The 22239-nt window shown below is 38.8% G+C and overlaps 1 protein-coding gene across 3 annotated transcripts in view; it reads right to left on the reverse strand.

Moving 5' to 3' along the window:
- Positions 1 to 631: 631 nt before the first annotated feature.
- The window catches only part of GRIN2A (glutamate ionotropic receptor NMDA type subunit 2A), a 180810-nt gene continuing 159202 nt past the window's right edge, over positions 632 to 22239 (reverse strand). The window contains exons 12-15 of one of the 3 annotated variants that reach the window (XM_061358300.1): positions 20545 to 20732; positions 7846 to 8084; positions 4660 to 6260; positions 632 to 1047 (exon numbers count right to left, since the gene is read on the reverse strand). In XM_061358300.1, the coding sequence (XP_061214284.1) occupies positions 1032 to 1047; positions 4660 to 6260; positions 7846 to 8084; positions 20545 to 20732 (2044 nt within the window). In that variant the 3' untranslated portion in view covers positions 632 to 1031. Of the gene's footprint in view, positions 1048 to 2440; positions 6261 to 7845; positions 8085 to 20544; positions 20733 to 22239 lie in introns of those variants that run through there. The other 2 variants (XM_061358299.1, XM_061358298.1) reach the window with 2 other exon arrangements.

Here is a 22239-nt window from a genome sequence, read left to right on the forward strand (position 1 = left end):
ATTACTTTTCTAAGTCCACCTAATTGAGATGTGTAAGTTAGAAGCCCATACTTTCTACAAAATTAATGGAGAGAGGTAAAGTTAATGGAGAGAGGTAAAACCTTTCAGGACACCCCCTACACATATCTGCTCCCAAGCCTTCACTGCTCTAAACTACCATCCAGAGGGAACTTTCCCCACTGGCAACAGAAACCCTTCTAGCACTGAAACCCAAAGCTAGACATACAGCTCTAGCTTTTTCTTCCTTTAAAACAATGTAAAAAGATTTATTTTCACCAGGAAAAAACAAACGTTCCTGATTTCCCTTGTGAGCCTTATTTCACCTCCTAAGTGTTCCTGAAAGATCACAGATAGAGACAGGTGTCTATGAGACGCTGCCAGAACACGGTGAGCTGGTGGTGATTTGGTTTCTGTTTGTCCACAGCACTCCTTCTCCTAACCAAACTCCTTAAATAACAGAATAACAAATCCTGAGCAAAAGCTGCAAAAACATTAAATGAAATTTTCCAGAAATACAAAACCTCTTAATTTTCCTTAATTTTATCTTATATATTAAAATATCTTATTTCCATGCATTAAGTTAATGGATGGCTACACTGCTCTAAGAAACACAAGCAGAACACAAAACCCATTTGAAAGGAAAAAGGCAAATTTACTGTTGTGAAAAGGGAAAGACAAAAACATGAATAAGTTCTACAATGTCTTTAAAAGAGAAAAAAAGCAAGAGGCAGGTATGTCTATGTATCTGGTTTTACCTCCATGTACCTACTCCATTCCTCAGCAATTCAATATCCTGCCTCCACAAAAGTTGTCATCCAGGAGCAGTGTAACACTACAGGATATGCTACCAAGAACGGACCATATCATTTACAGCCTGATTCAGTTCCAGCTGGAGTCACGTGAAATCTTGGTGATAGGAATGACCAACAAACTGCTAGAGCTGTAATCAGGAAAATGCAACAAGTCACCAGCACCATCCAGAAAGGTACAGAAAGGATGGTCACTTATGCAGGAAGATTCTTTTCTCCTCTTCAAGAATAGCAGCAGCTAGAGTGAGAGAGAGGGAAATACAGAAAATCTTGATCTCAGTTTAATTGAAAGTCAGTGCAAATACATCAACAAAGCTCAGGCAATACTCAGAATTCCACACGCTCTACAGCTGAGCCTCACAAGCTGTGGCTTGTGGCTCTACTGTTGAAGATTTTTCCTTCAACTTCTCAGCTTCTTCTTCTTTACTTTTATACATCTGCAACCACACCAGCTACTCACCTACAACCCTACAATTTAGCCTTTTCTTCCCCCTTTATTAGATCATATTATATACCAAGATCAAAACAATGAATGCATGCAGATCCTTATTCCCTCTACTTTCAGTATCTGTTGAGGGTTTTGTCATTTTGTCGTTTGTTTCTTTCTCCATCCCTCCTTTAAGGCAGCATCTTTTATTTCCATGTGAACAACTGCTGTGCAACCTTATCATGTCTTTCCTGCAACCTTACCAAGTCTTCCCTCTGTCTCTAATCTCTTTTGGTTTAAGGGAGGTGGTTGTATGGCATATTTGCAGCTAATAATAAATCTCTACAGTCACCAGAAATCTGCTCAAATCAGAAAAAGCAAACACTGCAATATATGAGTTTATAGCTAATTTGCTTGTACATTTCACAGAAGGATAAATCCACCTGGGTTTAGGATGTTTACATTTGGATCTGAACAGTTCACTTACAAAATGTTGTTAATGTGAATTTATCTTTCCAACAACTTCACATACAGTACTTGTATATATATTGAATTGTGTGTGTCTAGTTAGATAGTGATGATGATACAAACCACTTGGAATGATCAGCAAATATTTTGAGAGCTTTAAGATGATGTGAGAAACAAGAGCTACCTACCACTTGAGTTTCATGATTCGCTTGGTGAAACTCCGTGGATTGCATGGCAGGTTTTGGTATGACATACCAAATACCATACCCGCTGAAACACACCTGACAGTTCAAAATACTCAAGATTTTTCTTAATATACTGGGATTTGGATTGGAAATTAAAATTTGCCTGAAACATTTTTATTAAACTCATTACAACAATATTTATGCCTTCACTGTATTTGCCTTCCTGTAGGAAGGACCTAAGACAACTAGTATATCTGTGTCTTTGGGAAAAGGTTTTGGCTCATGAAAAGTATTATTCATCTAATAAACACCCTAGTCCTGCTTAGCTCATACAACTTCTCCTAAGAAAGGTGAATTTCTCTAAGGGCAGAGCAGGATCTTCTGTTTATAAAAAACTACATCCAGCAAGGAACCAGAAAGCATACCCTGTGAATCAGGGCCAATAACTGCAACCAGATATTGAATAAAGAATACCCACAGATATGCTTTCCAAACATACTTATAATAAAGTATACTGGGTCTTTTGGAAGCAGGAAAATGACTCGGAAGCCCATATCTCATTACATTTAATTCCGTTGAAGATATCATCCTTCACCATCATGGTGAGCATACAAATACATTTGTAAATACTAAGAACTCATTCTGCACTGTTTGGTAGTTAAAATTGGCTTAAAGCTGTTTAGTAACAGAATTGTAAACAAAATTCAAGAATGTCCCTCTACGTTGTTTATGTTATCTGCCATTTGCCACTCTGCTCTGCAGTGTGATGTACCAAATGAAACAGCTTGCCTCCTGCGCCTCTGGCATGCAGATACTGATGGGCAAAATGCTATTGAAAGAGTGTTAGTTTAGAGAAAAGGTAGGGTCATGTTCACATTTTCCAATACACAGTGCTAATGGTTTCCCTGCACACTGTTCTTCAGTGAAATGTATGGAATAATGCTTGAATAATCTAAACCTCCTCTACACAAAAATCTAAAGCAAATCTCAGAGTAGCAGAGTATGGTAGAGCACCACCTGTTGAATGCTTTCAAGTATTTAAGTAATTAGATTTCCTTCTTTAGCTTAAATTAAAAGTACAGCTGTACGCTCTACTCGTGAAAGGCGTCCTCTCTTCTCTTCCACACTCCCTTATGCTTAAAAACTAGTGTTTTTTTTTCCAGTAGGGTTAAGATGGGATGTGTAGATGACAAATCCTTTGTGAAATAACCTGACAGATCTTTACTAGAAGTCATATAACAATGCACCCCTGTTATGTGAATATCTCTGCATACCGGTAAGTGATAATAAAGATGGTTCTCCTTAGTTATGTGTGCATATATTCAATCTATATAACAGACTAGATCAGAGAGGTTAAAAAACATGGTCTGATGTTCAGCAAATATGCACAATAATCTGGAAGGAAGAAGTCCCTCAGAACGTGTTCATCCTTCACTGTGTGTGCAAATAAATGGTATTGTGCTCCTCACTGATCACGCTGACTTTATGGCTGTCGGTGTTTGATACTGTATTAACAGCTATTAACATACAGTTAATTAGATGTCACTAATACACTATGAACAAAGAACTACAGTGGGTTGGGATTTGATTTGGGAAGAGAAGAACAAAAGAAATACTATACAGCCCTGAGTAATCACCAGGAAGGGGCAAATGCAAACTTAGGTACACATTAGGCCTCAAGGTTACTAATAAAGTCCACAGCCCCTTAGGAAGTGCCATGTAGTGGTATCTAAAAATATATACTCTGGATTAGGCAGCTGTGAAATTTCTGACAAGATGACTGCAGACTTTTCAATGAACTTAGTTTGCAATGGTAAGTGCATGTGCAATAGAAGAAAATCATTTGTACATTAACATTAACCAATATCCACTGGGCTTCTTTTCGGTTCACAGCAGTTCACATGTTGGGGCCTGCCACCTTCCCATTTATTTTCTGTCAGTCTAGAATAAATATGCTAATCTTGTGCTAAAACACTGCACTTCATTTATTAAGGTCCTGGGGTTTGGAGTTTGTTGTTTTATATATATATATATATATTATTTATATTTGGCTTTGAAAATGATTATGAAGCTCAAATATATTTTTGAAAGTCTACCTTTTCTGTTCTCTTTTAGAGTCTTATTTTTGACTCTGTGCAAATGCATTCCTAATTCTTTTTGTCTGTGTCATACTACATGCATACCATATTGCTTATCCAGTACTAGAAAATCATTAAACATTGCTAAGGACAAAAGTACATTGAATGATATTTAGCAACATAAATTAGGATAATCAAAATAGTAAAATAATTAGATACAAAACAGCATAGTTGCCAACATATATTGGGGCTATTTCAGTGAAGCTTGCCATTTATATATAAAGCATACATAAATGGCTATTTTTTTAATCCTTTTCAACAAGACATATTTTAAAAGGATAGGTAAGAGCATATTAGTTTACTTATTCATGTACAGAAGTACATTGGGAAAGGGAGAGGTTTATGTATAATTTACCATATCAGGATACTGTTAAAGGATAAATTCTCCCTCTATGATGGTGGCAACTATTTTTCCCCTATAAATAAAGTGTTCATGGAAAATTTAAACATCTGATTCAAGGCTAGGCCTTTTCTTATACACACGTCTATTGCTACAGGAATTTAAAACCCTTGGAGTTGAGTACAAGCTATTCCTACTTGCAACATAAGGCAAAACATGCTCTGAAATGTACATGTCATTATGGATCCGACCATCCCTGGAACAGTAAGATGCTGTAGATTTTATGGATGACCTTAAATAATTATCATTTCTTCCTCTTGTTGGTAATGAATGTTTATAAAGATCAGCTGGACCTCGCCTAAGAGATAAGTGCTGGTCATCACGATACGAGTGCAGAAAGGGATTGTCATCTGAGTGAACAGCATACAGGGACTTGCTCCGCTTACTGTCCTCCAGAGCATGAGTTAAAAGTGAGGCCTTGTTGCTCAACAGTTTGCTTGAGGGAACACTAAACATGCTTGCATATGGACTACTTTGTAGAAATTTCTCTCTTTCTTTCAAGCTTATACTACGAGAACGTCTTCCAAAATCAATTTCCCTGGACTTATCAGCAATATTATCAAAAGAATGTTGCCTGCTAATCCTCAACTTGTTTTTTTTATTATATTGCAGGGCATTGCTTTGTGACCAACTATGCTGATATATTTCTTCAGGAAGTGATAAGTTTGTTGTATCCTGCAGCATCTGATCTTCTTCAATATCATAGAGGTTCCCCATCCGCAAGCACGCGTCACATTTATAAGGAGATCTGCTCGAATAGTGTCCTGCATAAGTGGGTAAATTGGAAAGACAGCTCCTGCAGTGGGTAGAATTCTGTCTATATCTATCATTCACGTCAACTAGGGAAGCATTTTTATCTTTTAAAGTGTAGTGCTTTGCATAAAGTTTATACTGGTCATTATTTGGAAGACTGTCTTCATTATGTGAGGGAGTCCTGTTAGCAAGTTCGGCTTTCCTGTAGTTGTCATTGTGATCTTGATAAACATCAGGAAGTTCTATAGTTTCTGGAAGGACAATGTTTTCAATGTACTGAGGTGTGTCCAAGCGGAATCCTGGCTCCTTGTCAGCATCAATGGTGTAGATTTTATCCCGTGGAGAGCTCTGTTTGGTTTTCAGATATGTCAGTTCCACTTCACTGCAGTCTTTTGGGTATTTTGATGCTACTGTCCTCTTTTTAAAATTGTCCTTGGTTTTGTGGTGCTTGTTGTTGTTTTCAGGTTCCATATGGCAAGTAGCTCGGCTTGATGTCTCTGATACATCTGAATGGATGATCTCTTCTGGAAGGTATCTTTGGCTTTTCACTGAAAGCTGCCTGTTTTCATCTGACCCGTCTTCCCTCTGGGAACCTTGGCTCTGACGTACAGATTCTTGACGTAAAGATTCAACAGATTTCCTCCATAGCTGCCTAGGTCTGGAGTTTGCTTTTGCTTCTGTTGTTACTGCAACCTCTACTGTGTTTGGATTGGATTCGTTCAGTGTGAGAGGATGCTGACCTTGGAAAACATAGTTGTTAAGATTGTCCTTGTGTCGATTGCCAGGAAGTGTCTGCAGTTCACTTATGTTGTCACCAAAAAAGTTGTCCTTTGTCTGAAAGGATCTGTTATCAGAAAATATCAAGTTTCCCTTATCCATGACCATGTCCATAATCAAGGAACCCCTCTGAATAAAATCAGCTGTTCTTTTGGGGGAGTTAATTCTTGAAGGGTTCATATTGGTCATATTTTTTGCTGTTCGCAGTAGTTTTAACATGTTGGTTTGGGAATTAGTCAAAGAAAAATCAGGAGACTTCTTCTTTTCTTCAATGTGTACTCCATGAATGCAGCTGTAAATACCCTGTAATATGAGTAATTCGAAACAAATAGAATCACTAGGTGTACATTTTAAATACTTCCATTCTATTTTTAATTAGCAATAAAAGTAAATCAAACACTGCTTATCTAATGACTGGAAAGATTAAAGTACATGTCTATTCTTTCAGCATTTATGTACACTGGTATGAGAGAATAATTCCTGCCATATCTGTTGGAACTTTAAAGGAGAAAAACTACCAGTATTTCAATACCAGTGGCCAATGTTGGCCTCCCTTACTTATCACAGAAAAAAGGATTAGAAGGGACCCCAAAAGGTTCCCTAGTCTCATCACAAAATGTGACTAACTTTCAGTAATGGAAACACTACTATTTTAAACCAGTGATTGAGCTACCCCTCTAGAAAAGCCTGCAGTGAGGCTATTTCCTTTGAAGTTAAGATACTCTTCACTGTCACTGAAATAAAAAGGTTTCTAGCTATTGTATTTTAGCTTTTCTGTTTCCTATCCCAGTACATGTGAAAAAAAAACCCAACCCAGCTCTGAATTTGAGTTCATTTTGAGCAAAAGGCTGAAGCTATCTTTTAATTCCAACCTCTTGGGTCACTCCTGTGAGCTCAGTTGACATTTCCAACGCTGTGTACTTGCAACTCTCAGACATTTGCCCTTGAAACGAGTACTTCCCCCCACCCCTCCACACTGCCATATTGATTAGGATAATTTCATATGTGTAAAAGGCCAAAAGTATAAAGTTCAAATGTAAAATGTGGAGGTTAAAGCGCATATGCTTTTCCAGACAATGCCCAAGAGAATAGAGCAGAGTATTTTTAATGCAGTTCCAATACAGTCCAATTTACTTAACAGGGTAATTTCAGCACATTTTAAAGCAATTAGGCATTTTAGTACCATTTTCTATTCTCCTCAGCTATATAAAAAATCCAGCAAAATCAATTACATAATGAAACCATTATGTTAAAAAAAGACAAAACCCAACTAATTTGTAAAGAATATAAGAACAAGTACACACTTCCCTTATTTTACAACAGGTATCAGTTATTTGGATATATAAATGCACTTCAGGTTTGGTAAAGTTATCATTTATTATTGATTAGACGCTTTCTTAGTGCTTAACCAAACATAAATGACACTTATGTTTGACCTCATATGGTTGATTCAAATTTTCTATCAAGAAAAGCATATAAAAGTATCCTAGCATATTTTTATCACTTAAGAAATGCACAAAAATGAGAGCTGATGTCTGTCACCAATTTAGCAGTTGAATTTTTTTTGGGGGAAATTAATCTATTTTCTGCATCTGTGCAGCTCTACCATTTCTTCATCAGAACTTCCCCTGCATCTATTTGTTTTCAGCATACGATTACTGATTATCCTGGCATATGATAATTCATACCCTAGAATAAACCAATGGAGAAAAGGCGTCTCATGGACTGCAAGTATATCCTAAGCCTGTTGACAACTCCAGAGCATCACACTGATGCTCTAACATGTATTTCAAATGTCCAAATGGGAATCAAACAAAAGACAGTGGTTTAGGGAGGTAGCTTTTATTCTATCTGTTGCCTGAAGGGGGAAAACTAAAGCAATACTAACCCTGCTGATTGAGAACAACAATCCTGGCCTATCTGAGCAGACTCCAGTGAAGCAGAATCTAAGTTTCCAGTAAAATAAGTGCTCCCAGACAAAGGTTATTAAACTGAGTGCCATGGCTGCTGCAAGCATGTAAAACACTCCTGCCATGTTGTCGATGTCCAGCTGGCTGCTCATGACTTCATTCTTCTCATTGTGGCAGATACCAGTCAGCCACAGGGTTTCTAACTCTTCCATTTCCCCTAGGGAAAGCAAGGAGTCAAACCAGTTAGAATGCAAAAATTACTGCTCACAGTATTAAGAAGGCTTTGCAAGTTTAAAAATACATCACCATTTAGTGCCTCGTTTGTGGAGAGCTTTAGTCTTATCTACTAAGTATTTGCTAATATAGCAGATTTCAACTCACAGCACCGTAGTTTCAGATGTCCTCAGATTTCATAAATTATGTGGGAAGCTGGCTGCTCTACAAAGCAGGACCTGTGGTTTGGGTAAAACTTTCTTCTGCTTGCTGTAAGTAGTATCACTTCTTACAGAGAGTGGAGCTGGAGTGTTCGTGTCCCAGGGAATTTCTTCATCCCACCCATGAGAGCTGCATTTGGTGCACACTAGATCAAGGAAGCTCCTCCCATCCCAGTCCAATAGGTGCCACCAAAGCTGCTCCAATCTGCAGGTCTGGCCAGTAGTAAGACCATGTGTGTACTCAGAGTCCAAGCATACTCCATATCCTATGTGTCCTCATATTTTTACTTTATAGACTCCCAGCCTAAGAAGATGTTTTTGGGTGTTGAAAGACAGACTATCCAAGCAACAAAGACTGAATGGCACGCTTAAAAACTGAGGCTGAGCAGCAGAAGCCAGGCCCTGGGTGGCTGTCCCTGGGTTCTGCACCAGGCCAGCACTGCAGTCACCATCAGTCACATTTCCTGTCACAGCTGGCTACATTTCTGTACCAGGTGAACTGATTTGGGCATGCAGTTTGAAACCACTTTCTGATCTACAAGCACTTCAGAAAGAGAAGATGTCATTTATCAAAACATACTGGTTTGCTTCCCCATAATACTTTTATTTATGGCAAGCAATGACAATCACCAACACTGGATGTAAAATCACCCATAGCACTGTGTCTGAAGTTCTGTTACACTGGAAATGGAAAGCCTGCCTAGCTTTACGCATACAGCACATTAAGCAAGTAAGGAAAAAAAGTTGTATATGATGCAGTATTACCAAAGTCTGTGGTGTTTCATATGATAGAAATGTAACTGTCACTTAATGCCTGGATACTTGCAGGAATACAGTATGCCTCTTCTCCTATTTAAGTTTCTTTTTTTTTATTTTTGTTGTAACTAGCGGTGGTATCCTTCCAACACAATTCTTCTCCTGGCTTTCTCTTCATTTTCTATTTTTCCCCAGAGACCTGAATGGTGCCATAACTGCAAACCCTTCCCATATCACATACTCCCAGCCTCCTCTCTTGTGGTGCCCTCTGCTCCTGCCTGCCCCTCTTGATCACCTAGGCTGCTTCTTACGGTCTCCTCTGGCCTTTTGCTGCTGGGCAGTAGCACAAAACAAAACAATAGCATCACATGCCTGAAACAGAGCATCCCTGGTTTCTGTTTCCTGCTATGCCACATCCTTACTACCATTCAAACACTTCATTTACTTAAAGCTAAGGAAGCAGATCAGCTGTCTCCCTCTGTTGTACGTTCTTAGACTCAGAATCCATATTTCACTGGTGAGATCTGGCCTCAGATGAAGGACAGTGTCATTTAGTGCCAACACTACAGAGGTGTACAAGAAACTGTAACTGTCCCTGCCAAGATTGTTTCTTATATTGCATGATATATTAATTTTCAGATGCTTAGTGTTGTTCTTACTGAAGCACTGCATGTGCATAGGTGCCTTCTTACCCTCTTAGGGGTATAGCTAGCTGAGTAACTCTGTTATTATTTTTACTGACACATACTTCACTGTTTCGAGAAAATACAGAAGGCAATACTGAGAACCAGAAAGTACAGAATTGGCTGCCTTGGTGTTTCCCAGCTTAGGACATGGCTTCAGCTGAGGGGAAGAATTCCCATGCTACAGGTATCTAATCCTTAGTGATTAGAGAATACATTTCCAGTATTACAATCCATGCATCATTTTAGTAAAGATCAGGAAAAAAAATATAAAAAAGGCTAGAAGCTGTACTGGCATTTCATATACTCATAGAATGGTTGGGGTTGGAAAGGACCTTAAGCTATTCTAGTTCCAATCCTCAGCTACCTTCAAGCTAGACTAGAAGATCAATGACCTGCTGTGCAAGACCATTCTGCAGGATAGAGTGACAGGTCACTATAAAAGCTGCAACCCACAGATAACTTGGATGTGTGAGTTGAAAGTAGAACACAAGACTGTGATGGATAAATTGCTTCTCATAGAATGTGAAGGAAAAATTGAAGTAGGAAGGATAAGTACTAAGGCACTTTAGCAAAGGCATTTCACAAATTTGTAAGAGAGATGATTTTGTTCCCAGTTAATTCTAAGTTTGGTTTTGTGCTTGAAGCATGAATTGAACCTCTACATCTGAAAAAGACAGTGTTATCTTCTCCCAAATTACAGTGCTCAATCTTAAAAATACCTAAGAGCATCCCCAAAGAAGAAAGTCAATCCTAATGAATCTTTGAGTCTTTTAATCCAGGACATAGTGATAATAAATTATGAACTGTAACAGTATAGATATTGCACGCTATCGCTACATAGATAGATGGGTTTAACAAAACTCACAGAGGCTACAGAAAAGAACCTGAGTCAACAAGAGAGCAATATTTCTGCTTTGTGCATTAGTAGCTTATGCTCTGACAATCAGCCCTCATTACTTCCCACAGGAAAATTCACATCTCCTATGATTGTCAAACATCAATTTGATTTGACTGCTGTGCCCTTTTACAACTCATAAAAAAATTCATGAAGGAATTCAAACCTCTCTTTTATTACTGTTTCCTCTGCCCGCTTTTCTCTTTGGCATGTATATCTAAAGTGACTATTGATAATCCACTAACCTTTCCAAAAACATCACTACACAAAACGACCAAACTTGCTCTGAGTTGAGATAAATGACAGTGCCCTGGTAAGCTGCAAAGAACAAAGAGCAAAGCATCCCAGAGCCTCACAGATCCTGCTGTTGCAATATCCTTTCCCTTCTATCTGACAATGACAGAAATCACTGTTAATTAACACCTAGAAGTGATACATTATTTTACAGATTACAAAGCACTGTGAATCGTTGGATTATCATATTTATGAAATGATATTATCTGGGAATGGAAAAATTAGGCTGCTAATTCTGGTCTCTATAAATCAGTTACAATTTATGCTCTGTATTTATATATATGTGTGTGTATACACACAGAAACACAGGAAAACCAGTTTACTAAATTAACTGTAAGAACACCTCAGCACAGCTGACCCTGTAAAAAACTGGCAAAAATGTTCCATCTATTTATTGCTTTTCCTGCCCATTCCATTTTACCCAATATATTTATAGAAGTAAAAACATTTTTATTACCAAATCCTCAGGTGAGGAATTTTTTAAGTCATGTCAATTAATTCCTTGTAAAAATCAGCCACTTCCAAACTTGGCCTGGAGTTGGAACTGGAAGCACTGAATTTTGGGGCTAGATTAAACTTCAGTTCAGGACTTTTTTTTTTTTGAATACCCCAATCCTTTTGGACTGCTTCATTCATGGTGTAAGAATCACTATAAACAAGTAGTTCAAGCAGTGCTGAGCATCTGCACTATTCACTCAAATCCAGAATGGTCTCTAATAAACTGCAAAATTCTGGTGCTCCCGGCAGTAATTCCATACTATTTACAAAATGGATTTAGGTTGCAGCTCAAACAGTACTTGGATCTCTTTGTATTTCTCTTGGGTGTTTTCCTGTGGCTGTGGTGCTCTTGGCTCTTGACTGCTATTTGCACCAAAACATGCTAGTTGGACATTCTGACTGAATATCCCAGCAGTGCCTTTCTTTCTACATTTCAGCGCAACACCTCTAGTGTATTGCACACTTTATCGTTCTGGGAAGGAGTGATAAACTGTCCAGTGTGTCCCCTGGACAATTCTTCACAATAAAACCCTCATTATCCAGACGCTGAAAATATACAGATCAAAGGGTAGACTTACATGTTTTTCCTCAATGTAGCCCTTAGCAGTTTTTGCAGGCTGTGGGGTCATCAGTCCCTGCTACCATCTTCTCAGAGCTGAAAAACATGCTGGCCTTTTGCAGTCTCTGTCATTGTCTCCTGGAGATAGTCAGCTCTCCAAGGTTCTTTTAGGGGGGTTACTGGTATCCCCAGGTTCCTTTCATTTCCCAGACCAGGATCTTGTAAGGGTCTGGCATCCTCCCTTGGCTCTGAGCTTTGATCATGAAACTACCTTCCCGAAAGAGGCATCACCAAGTGATGAATCAGCCGTGGGATACTGACATGTCTAACTTAGGGGTCATTTCACTCGTCCTCTACATCTACATATGCATCCAAGAAAATGCACGAATACTGACCACTATGTTATTTATAATAAAGAGAATCCCCAAACCCACATAAAGTCATAGAATGGGGAAAAGTGACAGAAACGGAGAATCTAACCCTGTATTCTGATGGCAAAACCAAGAACATACATTGACAGCTGGTTAGTAACAAGCATCAGAAGTGCTGTGTGCCTGGCAGTGCCTTCACTCCCTTCTCACAGAGCTTTTAGTCTACTCCTCCCCACAGCTGCTCACAAGCACCAAAAACCACAGCGGCCAGCCAGTAAAGCTGTGGTTAGCACTTCATCCTGAAGTGAAAAACACCCCAAAATCAAAACAAAGCCCATGATTTACTTCTTTTGATCATCACTCTTGGGAAATAGAGGGACTTTTTACAATGGCATGCAGTGACAGGACAATAGGGGGAATGGCTTTAAGCTTACAGAAAGGAGACTTAGATTAGATTTTAGGAAGAAGTTCTTCCCTGGGAGGGTGCTGAGGCACTGGCACAGGTTGCCCAGAGAAGCTGTGGCTGCCCCATCCCTGGCAGTGTTCAAGGCCAGGTTGGACAGGGCTTGGAGCAACCTGGTCTAGTGGAAGGTGTCCCTGTCCGTGGCAGGGGGTTGGAACTGGATGAGCTTTAAGGTCCCTTCAACACAAACCAGTCTGGGATTCTACGAAGTAAGCCAAGCCTGGGCTGGGTTTCAGTGTGATACAACTAGATTAAGCACAGACTCATGACAGTCCAGAATAGCAGTCAGAAGTTTTAGACACTGGTTTCAAAAGGTGTGCTACATTCAGCCAGCCCCAGGGAAACACCACCAGCAGAAGTCTGGACAGTGTTTGATGGAGGGAAATTGAAGAAATAATGGTCAGAGACAGGACTTCAGAATTATCTCTACATGTGAGAAATGTCTGTCAAGAAACCAATAAAAGTTATGTGAGGGAAGAATAAGCTACAAAAATATAAACAGAGATAACAATCAAAACATTGACTAAGTAGAAAAAGAAGCAGAAATGATCCTTGTGAAGAATTTACTATTTACCTGTGTTTCATGTATCCATCTGCACTCTCTGCAAGAACAGTTACCCTGCCAGATGAGTAATTACATTAATTTTGCAAGATTTATAACTGGAAAATTGACTTGTAAATTTTGATTCTCTTATCCTCCAATGATCAAATTAAACAGCTAATTAATTGTTTTAATATTTTTAGAATCACTGAAGTCTATAATTCATTAAGCTCTTATTTTTCTTCTTTAACAGACAGGTGTTTTTCTGCTCTACCTTAACCATGTAGGTTAAAAGCAGGTTCCTGGGGATAATGACTGATGGCTCACAGGCTGCTTCAACTACTTCCTTAGGACCTCTGGAGGGGTATTCTTATCGCATTCTTACCTTAATTTTAACTTGTTTATTCTCACACATAGGAGAAGAAATATATTTTATCTGCCCCTTATGAATCCAAAAAAAGATTTTTAACCCTTCATGTGCTGTCTGCAATTGAAAACTTCAGGGCCAGCCTGCTCCTTTCGCCTTATTGCAAACTAAAACCTGGCACAAGGAGACAACAGAACATGAGAGAAACAGCAAACCTAAACAAACTGAGGAAAAAAATAATCTAAAGGGGGTTTCTCTGACAGTGGCATTTCTAAAACGTGCTACTGCTCTCTTGAGCATGGGTGAGAGATGGGGTTTACACAGTGAGATCCACTTCACAAAGGCACTGCAACCCCCTGAGCTGTGGAAACCTCTAATGCTGGACTTGCCAGTGCCAATGTCACATCATGTATCAAGTGTACCAGCCAACTGCAGATGCATGGAGAGTCACCCTCCCTTGACTCTAAAAAACACTGCCTTGTATGACTGGGAGTTGTCTAGAAATGTTAATTCTCCCCTGTGTTGCCACACACTACAACCACCCCTAGCTAAGTGTGGTCTGCCTGTTCTGCTGGAGCATGTCTATGTCAAGCAAGAAAAGGATGCTCTGTCCAAGTGGAGAAAGCCAAGCTGCAGCCTGAGATCTTTCTTGCTCTGTTGGTTAAGTATGACAGACCTCAGCACATGCCCTGACCTTGTACCAGGTGCAGGGCAGGAGGAGGCCAACCCAGCTCGAGATCACAATGCATGTGAGAACAGAAGGTGCAAAAAGAAACAGGCTGGTATTGACAGTATAAGGGGTGGTGACTGTTGTGCAGCCTGAGTTTCAGCCTCAGGAGCCAGCACACAAATAAAGAAAATTGAGATATACTAGTTACAGATCTTGAATAAAAGGGTTAAATATAGACTTTCACAATGGTCAGATGTAGGGCATCATCAAAGATGATGGCTCCACTATCAGAAACATCTGCTCACTCAGACTGGGAAAATGGTAGTTTTCAGATCTGGGGACACTGTTTCACACTTACTCTGTTGAGAACTCCCACTGAGTGATGGACAAGGAAGGTAGCACCCCATCACTTGGACCCTAATATGAGAGGGTTTTTACTGAATAGTGGCATCAGAAGCCAAAAGAGTTGATGTGCATTTGGTTCAATAAGCTCATCAATTTCAATTTGACCTAGTTCTATGATCCATCCAGCGTGTTTCATGGAAGAGATTATATAAAGCATAGCAACTTTTGGAATTCACTGGATCCCCAAAAACAATCTCTCTTATTTTCTGAGTTATTTCCCCCTGTAAAAATAGCATGAGGAACACAGATGACTGACAGCAGTAAACTTCTTGTGAGCTAATGACTGCACTCTGCATGTCCCCATTAGCTAAGAATGAATTATCAGAAATGCAAAGCATGACTTTCAATATTACAATCCCTCTAACTCTTGTTCAGCTATACAAACACCCTCCACTTATACACTCACTCTCCAGTCACATTTGTTCCACCCACTGCTTGAGGAGGACACTAAATATAAACAGAAAATCACTGGGACTGTGGGTGTATTCTGCCTGAGCAGCACGCAATGAAAATATGTCCTTATAATCACATATGTATTTCCTTCTTGGTCTTTAACAGCCAAGTGAGTCACAGTGCTACACTTCCTTATCATCTAGACAGTGACTTGGAAAGCTTATGCTAAAATATGAAAAAAAACTAACAAAGAGCTTTCCTCTTCCAGATGTAAGGGGGCAAATCTCATTTCCACAGCTACCTATTACCAGTAGGGAGTGGGAAGCAATTATCCACCCAGGAAAATAATTCTTAGTGTATTAAGCCATCCTAAAAGTACATAAAGATTAACCAGAACTGAAAGTTATTAAGAAGGGAATAACAGACTCTCTATGGAAACTCAAACCAAAACCAGTTTTCTTCTTTACATCTCTGTGTCACTAATTGCTTTAAAGTTTGAAGCTTTAAGGGTTAAGGGCTTAATATGACTACACCATCTGCCCCTCATTTCCTGGAGATCTCTTCCCAGACCCTCATTTGAACTGAGCTCATAACCTGCAGGTAGCACAATACATTACCAATACCTCAGATGAGTAGTACCAGCTGGCTGGTACTTTGCCACTGTTCCCCAAACTTGCTCTCTTTACCCAGAATTTTCCTGTTCCTTGATTCTATCTATTTCTGCTTATCGTACATCTCTTTTCCCCTCTATTTCTGCTGCATCCTCCATAGCTAATGACTCCTCACTGTCCTTCTCTCCAACCCTTGCACACTCTGAAGCCCTTCTCTTACTCTCATAATCCCAAAGCAGCTTTGTCACTTGCAGTTCAATAATCTCATTTGCTCACAAATGAACAGGGGGAAAAAAAAAGTGGGGGGTTGGGGAGAGAGAGAATGAAAGAAATTCTCCTCACCTACTGGGCACCAGAGATTCTCCTCCAAATCCCAAAGACATGATGCTATAGGTTTCAGAAGCAATGTCTTTTGAACTATGCAAGATATATTTAGGTAAGTACTACTCTGTTTAAAATGGCACTGTGCAGCCAAAGCCAAAGGAGTATCTGCAATACCTGGGCCTTCAGACAGCTGGTCAAAAGTTCCTGCTACTGAAGTCTGGAGGATGTGGGTGCCTTCACAAGTGTTGGTAGTCCAACAGCTATAGACTTATTACATTCCACAGGCTGCGTGTCTGAGCCTTTAATGACTTACCAAACAGCAAACTAGCACAAAACCACGCTTGGCAGCTGTGAGGGGAATGTGCTGGGTTCTGGGTACATCAGCCTGCCCAGCTGCTCTTTACAGAGGTTTAGAAAAGAAATCAAAGCACGCTTCATGTGAGTGTTCAGTGCACAACATTTCTGTGCTGACACATTCCTGTGGCTGTGGGTGGAAGATCCAAACAAAATGATGGTGCTGCTTCTTAGCAGCCACATCATTTCAGTTGCTTTTGAACTCCTGGGTGCTTCCATTTCTCAACAGAAGACTGAGAAACAGTGTTTGCATCTCAGTAGAAATATTTTTATTTCTCTGTTAAAAAACATGAAATGAAAGTTTCATATTGTGACCACAGCAAGCTAAAAAAACCCGAAGCATGACCACCACTGTGCTTTAGAGAATTACCCTGATGAGGTACTATTTTAAACAAAACTGCAGATGCTATTTGTCAACTGGAAGTTGTCTCAGATAATGAGATGTGATGTACAGAATGTAAGATGTACAAAGCCAGATATTCACCAGTGATACACTTCCCTTATATTCTTTATACAGGAAAAAGCAACTCCTAACTCTTTATATTGAAAGGATTCAGTATTCCAAAGCAATTAATCTAACTGAAAAATGCATAAGCATATTCATCTCAATTTGCTATGAACTGGGCTGTGTATATGAACCTGCACAGGCCACATGATGAAACATTTTGGGGTTATTTCAGAAACTCTTTCCTATCCTCCTTCCCTCTGTCTCTGTTCTTCTTTGTTAGAGAAGCCCATTTGGCATCTTGTAACATGCTTCCTTTCACTGACGCTTCAGCTGTTTTTGCAGTGTAATTGTTACTTGTCAGGATAATTTGTCCACCCAGAAGAACTATCCTCAGGATCAAAACACTACTCATGTATATACACATAAACTACCCAGCCTAAGTTTAAAGTTATCCCTAAATCAAACCTACATTCCTCTGCATTTACCTTATCTTTTTTTTCCCAGTGCCAGCAAGGTAAAGAGAGGATTCAAAGCCATCAACTTTGGAAAGTATGAATAGATGCTCCTGCATGACCAAGTCATTAACACTGCAGTTGGATGTTTTACAGCAGCAAAGAAGAGAGAAAAGGTTCTTATCCATTGTGCAAAAAATTTCATTTCAACATGTCAGTGGCTTGATAGATGATGTAGAAGAAGCAAGGGAAAATCAAATGAGAAAAATCACAGGAGAAAGACACAGAGGAAATTTAAAGCTCTAAAACACATTTCAAAAGGCTATCGCATCACTGTGTAAATGTGAGAGAGCTGAAATCATGGGGCTTTTTAGGTGCAATCAGATATACTTTTAAACAAATTACTTGGTCTTAGCCAAATATCTAATATCATCTAAAGGTTCTCTCTTATTAACCTAACATTCATATCAAGAAATGGTCTTTGTTCAACTCATCAGCATTTTTCTTTTGACAATTATTGAACTCATTAGATTTATAATCATGCATGGAAATAAACCCATTCTGTGATGAATGTTCTATTACATATGTTGAATAATAATTCAGTAACGACTAGGTGGTTTGCTATTTTACAGGCTGAATCTGAAAGAGTAATAAATTCAGCAGAGGCTATACATGTGAAAAAAGTATTTCTGCCTTCATCTGTGTTTGCCTATTTACTTAAACAACCTAATTCAGACTCTACTAAAGCTTTCCCAGGGGTATCATCTTAAGATGAAGCTTTCCCCCCAACTTAAGATGATGCTTGCTTTTAGTCTAGATAACTTCAAAGAGATTTTCAGTGATACAGCAAAGTGATGTTGGTCTGAACTTTGGGTTCATCCCTTCTAATTTACAAAAACAATGTTACGTAACACCATAGCTACAAAGATTACTCATCAAACTACTGAAGTTAGATGGTCTTATTGCAAAATCAGGTCATGCTAGTTCCAGGCAATCATTCTTTACATTTTACTTCCTGGTGCTTTGTTCCAGTTTTAATACAGTTTTGAAGGCAAATTATTATAAAATATAAATATATTTGTATAAAATAAATTAATTTGTATTATTTTCAGCTAATAAAAATGGGTTAAAGAGATAAGCATTTATATACTATATAAAGCCACAGGTCACAGTGTAAGATTTTTTCCTCTTTCCTCCCATCTATTTAGTTTTCTCCCTGATAGTCAGAGACAAAGTGATGCATAAAAATGCAGTACCTCTGGTATTTTGACAAGCTTTTTCTTAAATAAGTTCAAATACTTTCCCTTCTATTTAATTTATTTTCCTTCCCTGTGATTTAATTTCTTTTTGTTGGATGAGAAGTAGAAAAAATGATGAAAGAGTAAGCATGAAGAAAATGCAAGGTGAAAAGAATGAAAACCTCAGCAATGCTCTGGCAACATCTAGAGGGGTTAGCCCACAACTGAGAAAGACACCCAGATCCGTCTTAAGGCTACAGAAGCATTTTCTTCTTTAGTATTGGGAAAAGAATTCAACTACTCTGGGTCAGAATAACAGCACCTGACACTTAAGAGTATCACACAAATAGAAAAATATCCTATTCATAAAATATACACAAATAGAAAAATAAAGCAAAGATTTTAGCAACTGTTCAAAAACAAGACTATGTAATTGCCTGAAACATAGCTATTATGGGTGATAGCTTCATTCCTTAGCAGAGGAAGCAATGTTTCTTTCATAAGCCTCTCTAAATCCAGCAGTTCAATAATGATGACAGTAGTATCTTTATAGGTACATCAGACAAAATACATCAGCCATGATGATTACATCTCTTCCAGTCGTTTAATATTGTAACAGGAGTAAAATCCATGTGCTGGAAGACTATCATACTGTCTCCAGTATGAAAATTACTGTATTGGTTTTTATGGAACAGGAGGGTGCTATGCTGAGGTCCTGCATTTTGCCATTTAAACTGTCCTATTATACAGAAATTTGCCATTCTTAGTCTCGGTGGCATTCCATTGGTGACACTAAGTGCATGTTTATTTTTCAGTGAAACCCCCCTTTCACTGACAGAGAACTGTCAAAAAGTTAACACACGCATCTGTGTAAAAAACCCCTAACAGATCATGTAAAACACCCCATATTAAAATCTGAAGAAGGATTTTAGTTAGTCATAAATAGACGTCTTTTAACCAGCATATTATTTGCATGCACATGTGAAAGGCTTGAAGTTTCATTGTGGCAAAGAAACATTTCTACATTCAAAATGTAGTTCAAGTCATTATTGCTGTCTACAAATACACCAAAGGTGCTCAGGGTAGAAGTGCCAAGAGGACCTACAATTCTTCTATTTTAGCGTTAGAATGAAAAATAGCTGTTTGAAATCCAGTTAAACCAGTCACTCTATTTCAATTCCGTACACATTTTTTCACCAGAAGTTTAATTAATCCATCCTAGATTTGGCATCACTCACACCAGCTGAACTGAGCTAAACACTCAGATTCATGTCACAGAATCATTTGGGCTGGAAAAAACCCTTGAAATCACTGAGTCCACCTGTTAACCTAGCACTGCCAAGCCCACCACTAAACCATGTCCATAAGTACCACATCTACACATCTGTCAAATACCTCCAGGGATGGCGAATCAGTCACTTCCCTGGGCAGCCTGCTCCAATGTTTGACAACCCTTTCAGTGAAGAAACTTTTCCCTAATACCCAATCTAAACTTCCCCTGGTGCAACTTGAGGCCATTTCCTCTCATCCTATCACTTACTTCTGAAAAGAGACTGACCCCCAACCTTGCTACATTGAAAAATAACCAAGTAAAAACACAGGAACTGCTCAAAGGCAAAATTAAGAGATAAAACAAATAAATTTAGAGAAGCTCTAACACTGAGGCCAGTGTTACTTTGTGATGTATATGTAAACACTTTCTGAAAATAGATGCAAATGCCCTTGGTGATGAAGTGAGCTAGAACAGAGTGAAAGAGAATTCCTGTTTCAGCATCAAAAAATAATTTTACTCATTTGTTTTGCATTTGTTTAGTTTTTCTAAAGACTGTAAGAGGAGTGGAAGTCTCAGAGCTACTGAAACTGAATTCACTGTGCATACATAGAGAAAGAAAAGAAAGGACAAAAGATTGGTCCCTACCATCTCCAACAAACTGAAGAAGGGCTAGATCGATTTGTCTCTTCCAAGGTGATCCTTTCTGAAGCGCAATTCCATAGCCTGTAGTGGCAAAGATATATCCACTCCCTATTGTGACAAGTTTGCAGCCTTCATCTCTTCCAGCCTTGTAGTTCAGCACTGCTGCATCATAGATGAAAGCATCCAACTTCCTGAAATAAAAGAAAACATTTTACAAACCAAATCATTAGGTACAGCTGTTGTCAGGCTTTTGTCCTTGATGTTAGGACCCTGTTAAATATCTTATGGATTCTTTGATATCATTAATTACATATCCTGCTCTGCTGTATCTAAAATTAACAAAAGGCATCTATTTTAGTGAGGGAAAAGTAGGACACATAGTTTTGCATTTCTATTTTAGGGGATGCTGTTAAAAAATACTGAGAAACCAAGCTACAGAATTGCCCTGTTATCTTTGCATCATTGCTGTCAAAATGGGTAAGTACCTTGAGATGCAAAATTATCTCCAAAACCAACAGAAATGACAATGGAGACTTTAGAACTGAAACAATAACCAATTTGCTATTTAAAATAGTGAATGAGACTGAAAATGTGACTTCACTGGTTTGCCACAGACACTTACTTTATATTTCTTTCCAAAAATAAACAATGAAAGTGCAGTTTAAGCCCTTGCTAATACAGAGGAAGGTATTGGGGCATATCTGCTATCTAAATCTTGATTAAAAATTATAGAAAGTATTTCTTTATGATTTGCAGTTTCAAACATACCATTTGTGTACCTACAGAACACAAGGAATAAAGGAAAATGTGGAAAAGTTCAACCCTTTCAGGTCATCTATCTACAAATGTAAGAATGGACAATCCCAGTCTCTCGGGTTTGCAGAGAACACAATGAATAGAGGAAAACAAAGTCAGTAAGGAGAGGAAAAGAGGTGGGTTGTGTCCTTTTAAGAAGCACTGTAAAGCAAGATTTAGAAGAGATGGGTGCATGGATATTTCACAAATGAAACCACTAATGCGCATGTACAAGAAGAGGAGGCTATTTGCAAGGATGATCACTTGTCAGCTGTAGACATTTATCAAAACAAAGACATTCTTCTGCCTACAGAAATTCATTTGCAATCTTTGAAAGGAAAAAAAGATAAAACCTAAGTTTATTTTGCATTGCTGCCCTCATCTGCAGCCAAAACCTTTAAGATTTCTACCACTCACACAAGACTAGCAGAATACAGAGGCAATTGGAAAGCAGTATCATCTCAGCCGAAACCCCACCTAAATCATGCACTAAAACAAAGTTATCACATCCCCCAGTAACACACTGCTTTTTCATCATCTTTTCCCATCCCATAGGAGTCAGAGGAATGGGAAGGACACAGCTACAAAATTGGCTTCACAGGTTGTTCCCCTGCCACTCTGACTGGCCTTGCAGCTCCCCTGTACTGCCATACCTTTGAGGAGCCACAAAGCATGACTGGGGAGCACCACTAAAGTTTGGATAAAAGAGTGGATAAAACTACAGAGGCTGGCAAAGTACTGATCATAGCAATTGGGACCTCTCTTCATGGAAAGGGAATTAGAAAAATGTATTAATTGTGGCACAAACAGCTACAACATAAACTTCAATTATATCAGTATGTACCAGTTGAGAATTCTGTTGCTATTGAAGTTTTGGAAACCACTAGCTTCAATTGGTTTAAG

This window comes from Neopsephotus bourkii, unplaced genomic scaffold (genome assembly GCF_033783945.1).
Source record: "Neopsephotus bourkii isolate Nb327-2 ecotype Australia unplaced genomic scaffold, CSIRO-AGI_Nbou_v1 NB_940, whole genome shotgun sequence".
NCBI classification, from domain to species: Eukaryota; Metazoa; Chordata; class Aves; order Psittaciformes; family Psittacidae; genus Neopsephotus; species Neopsephotus bourkii.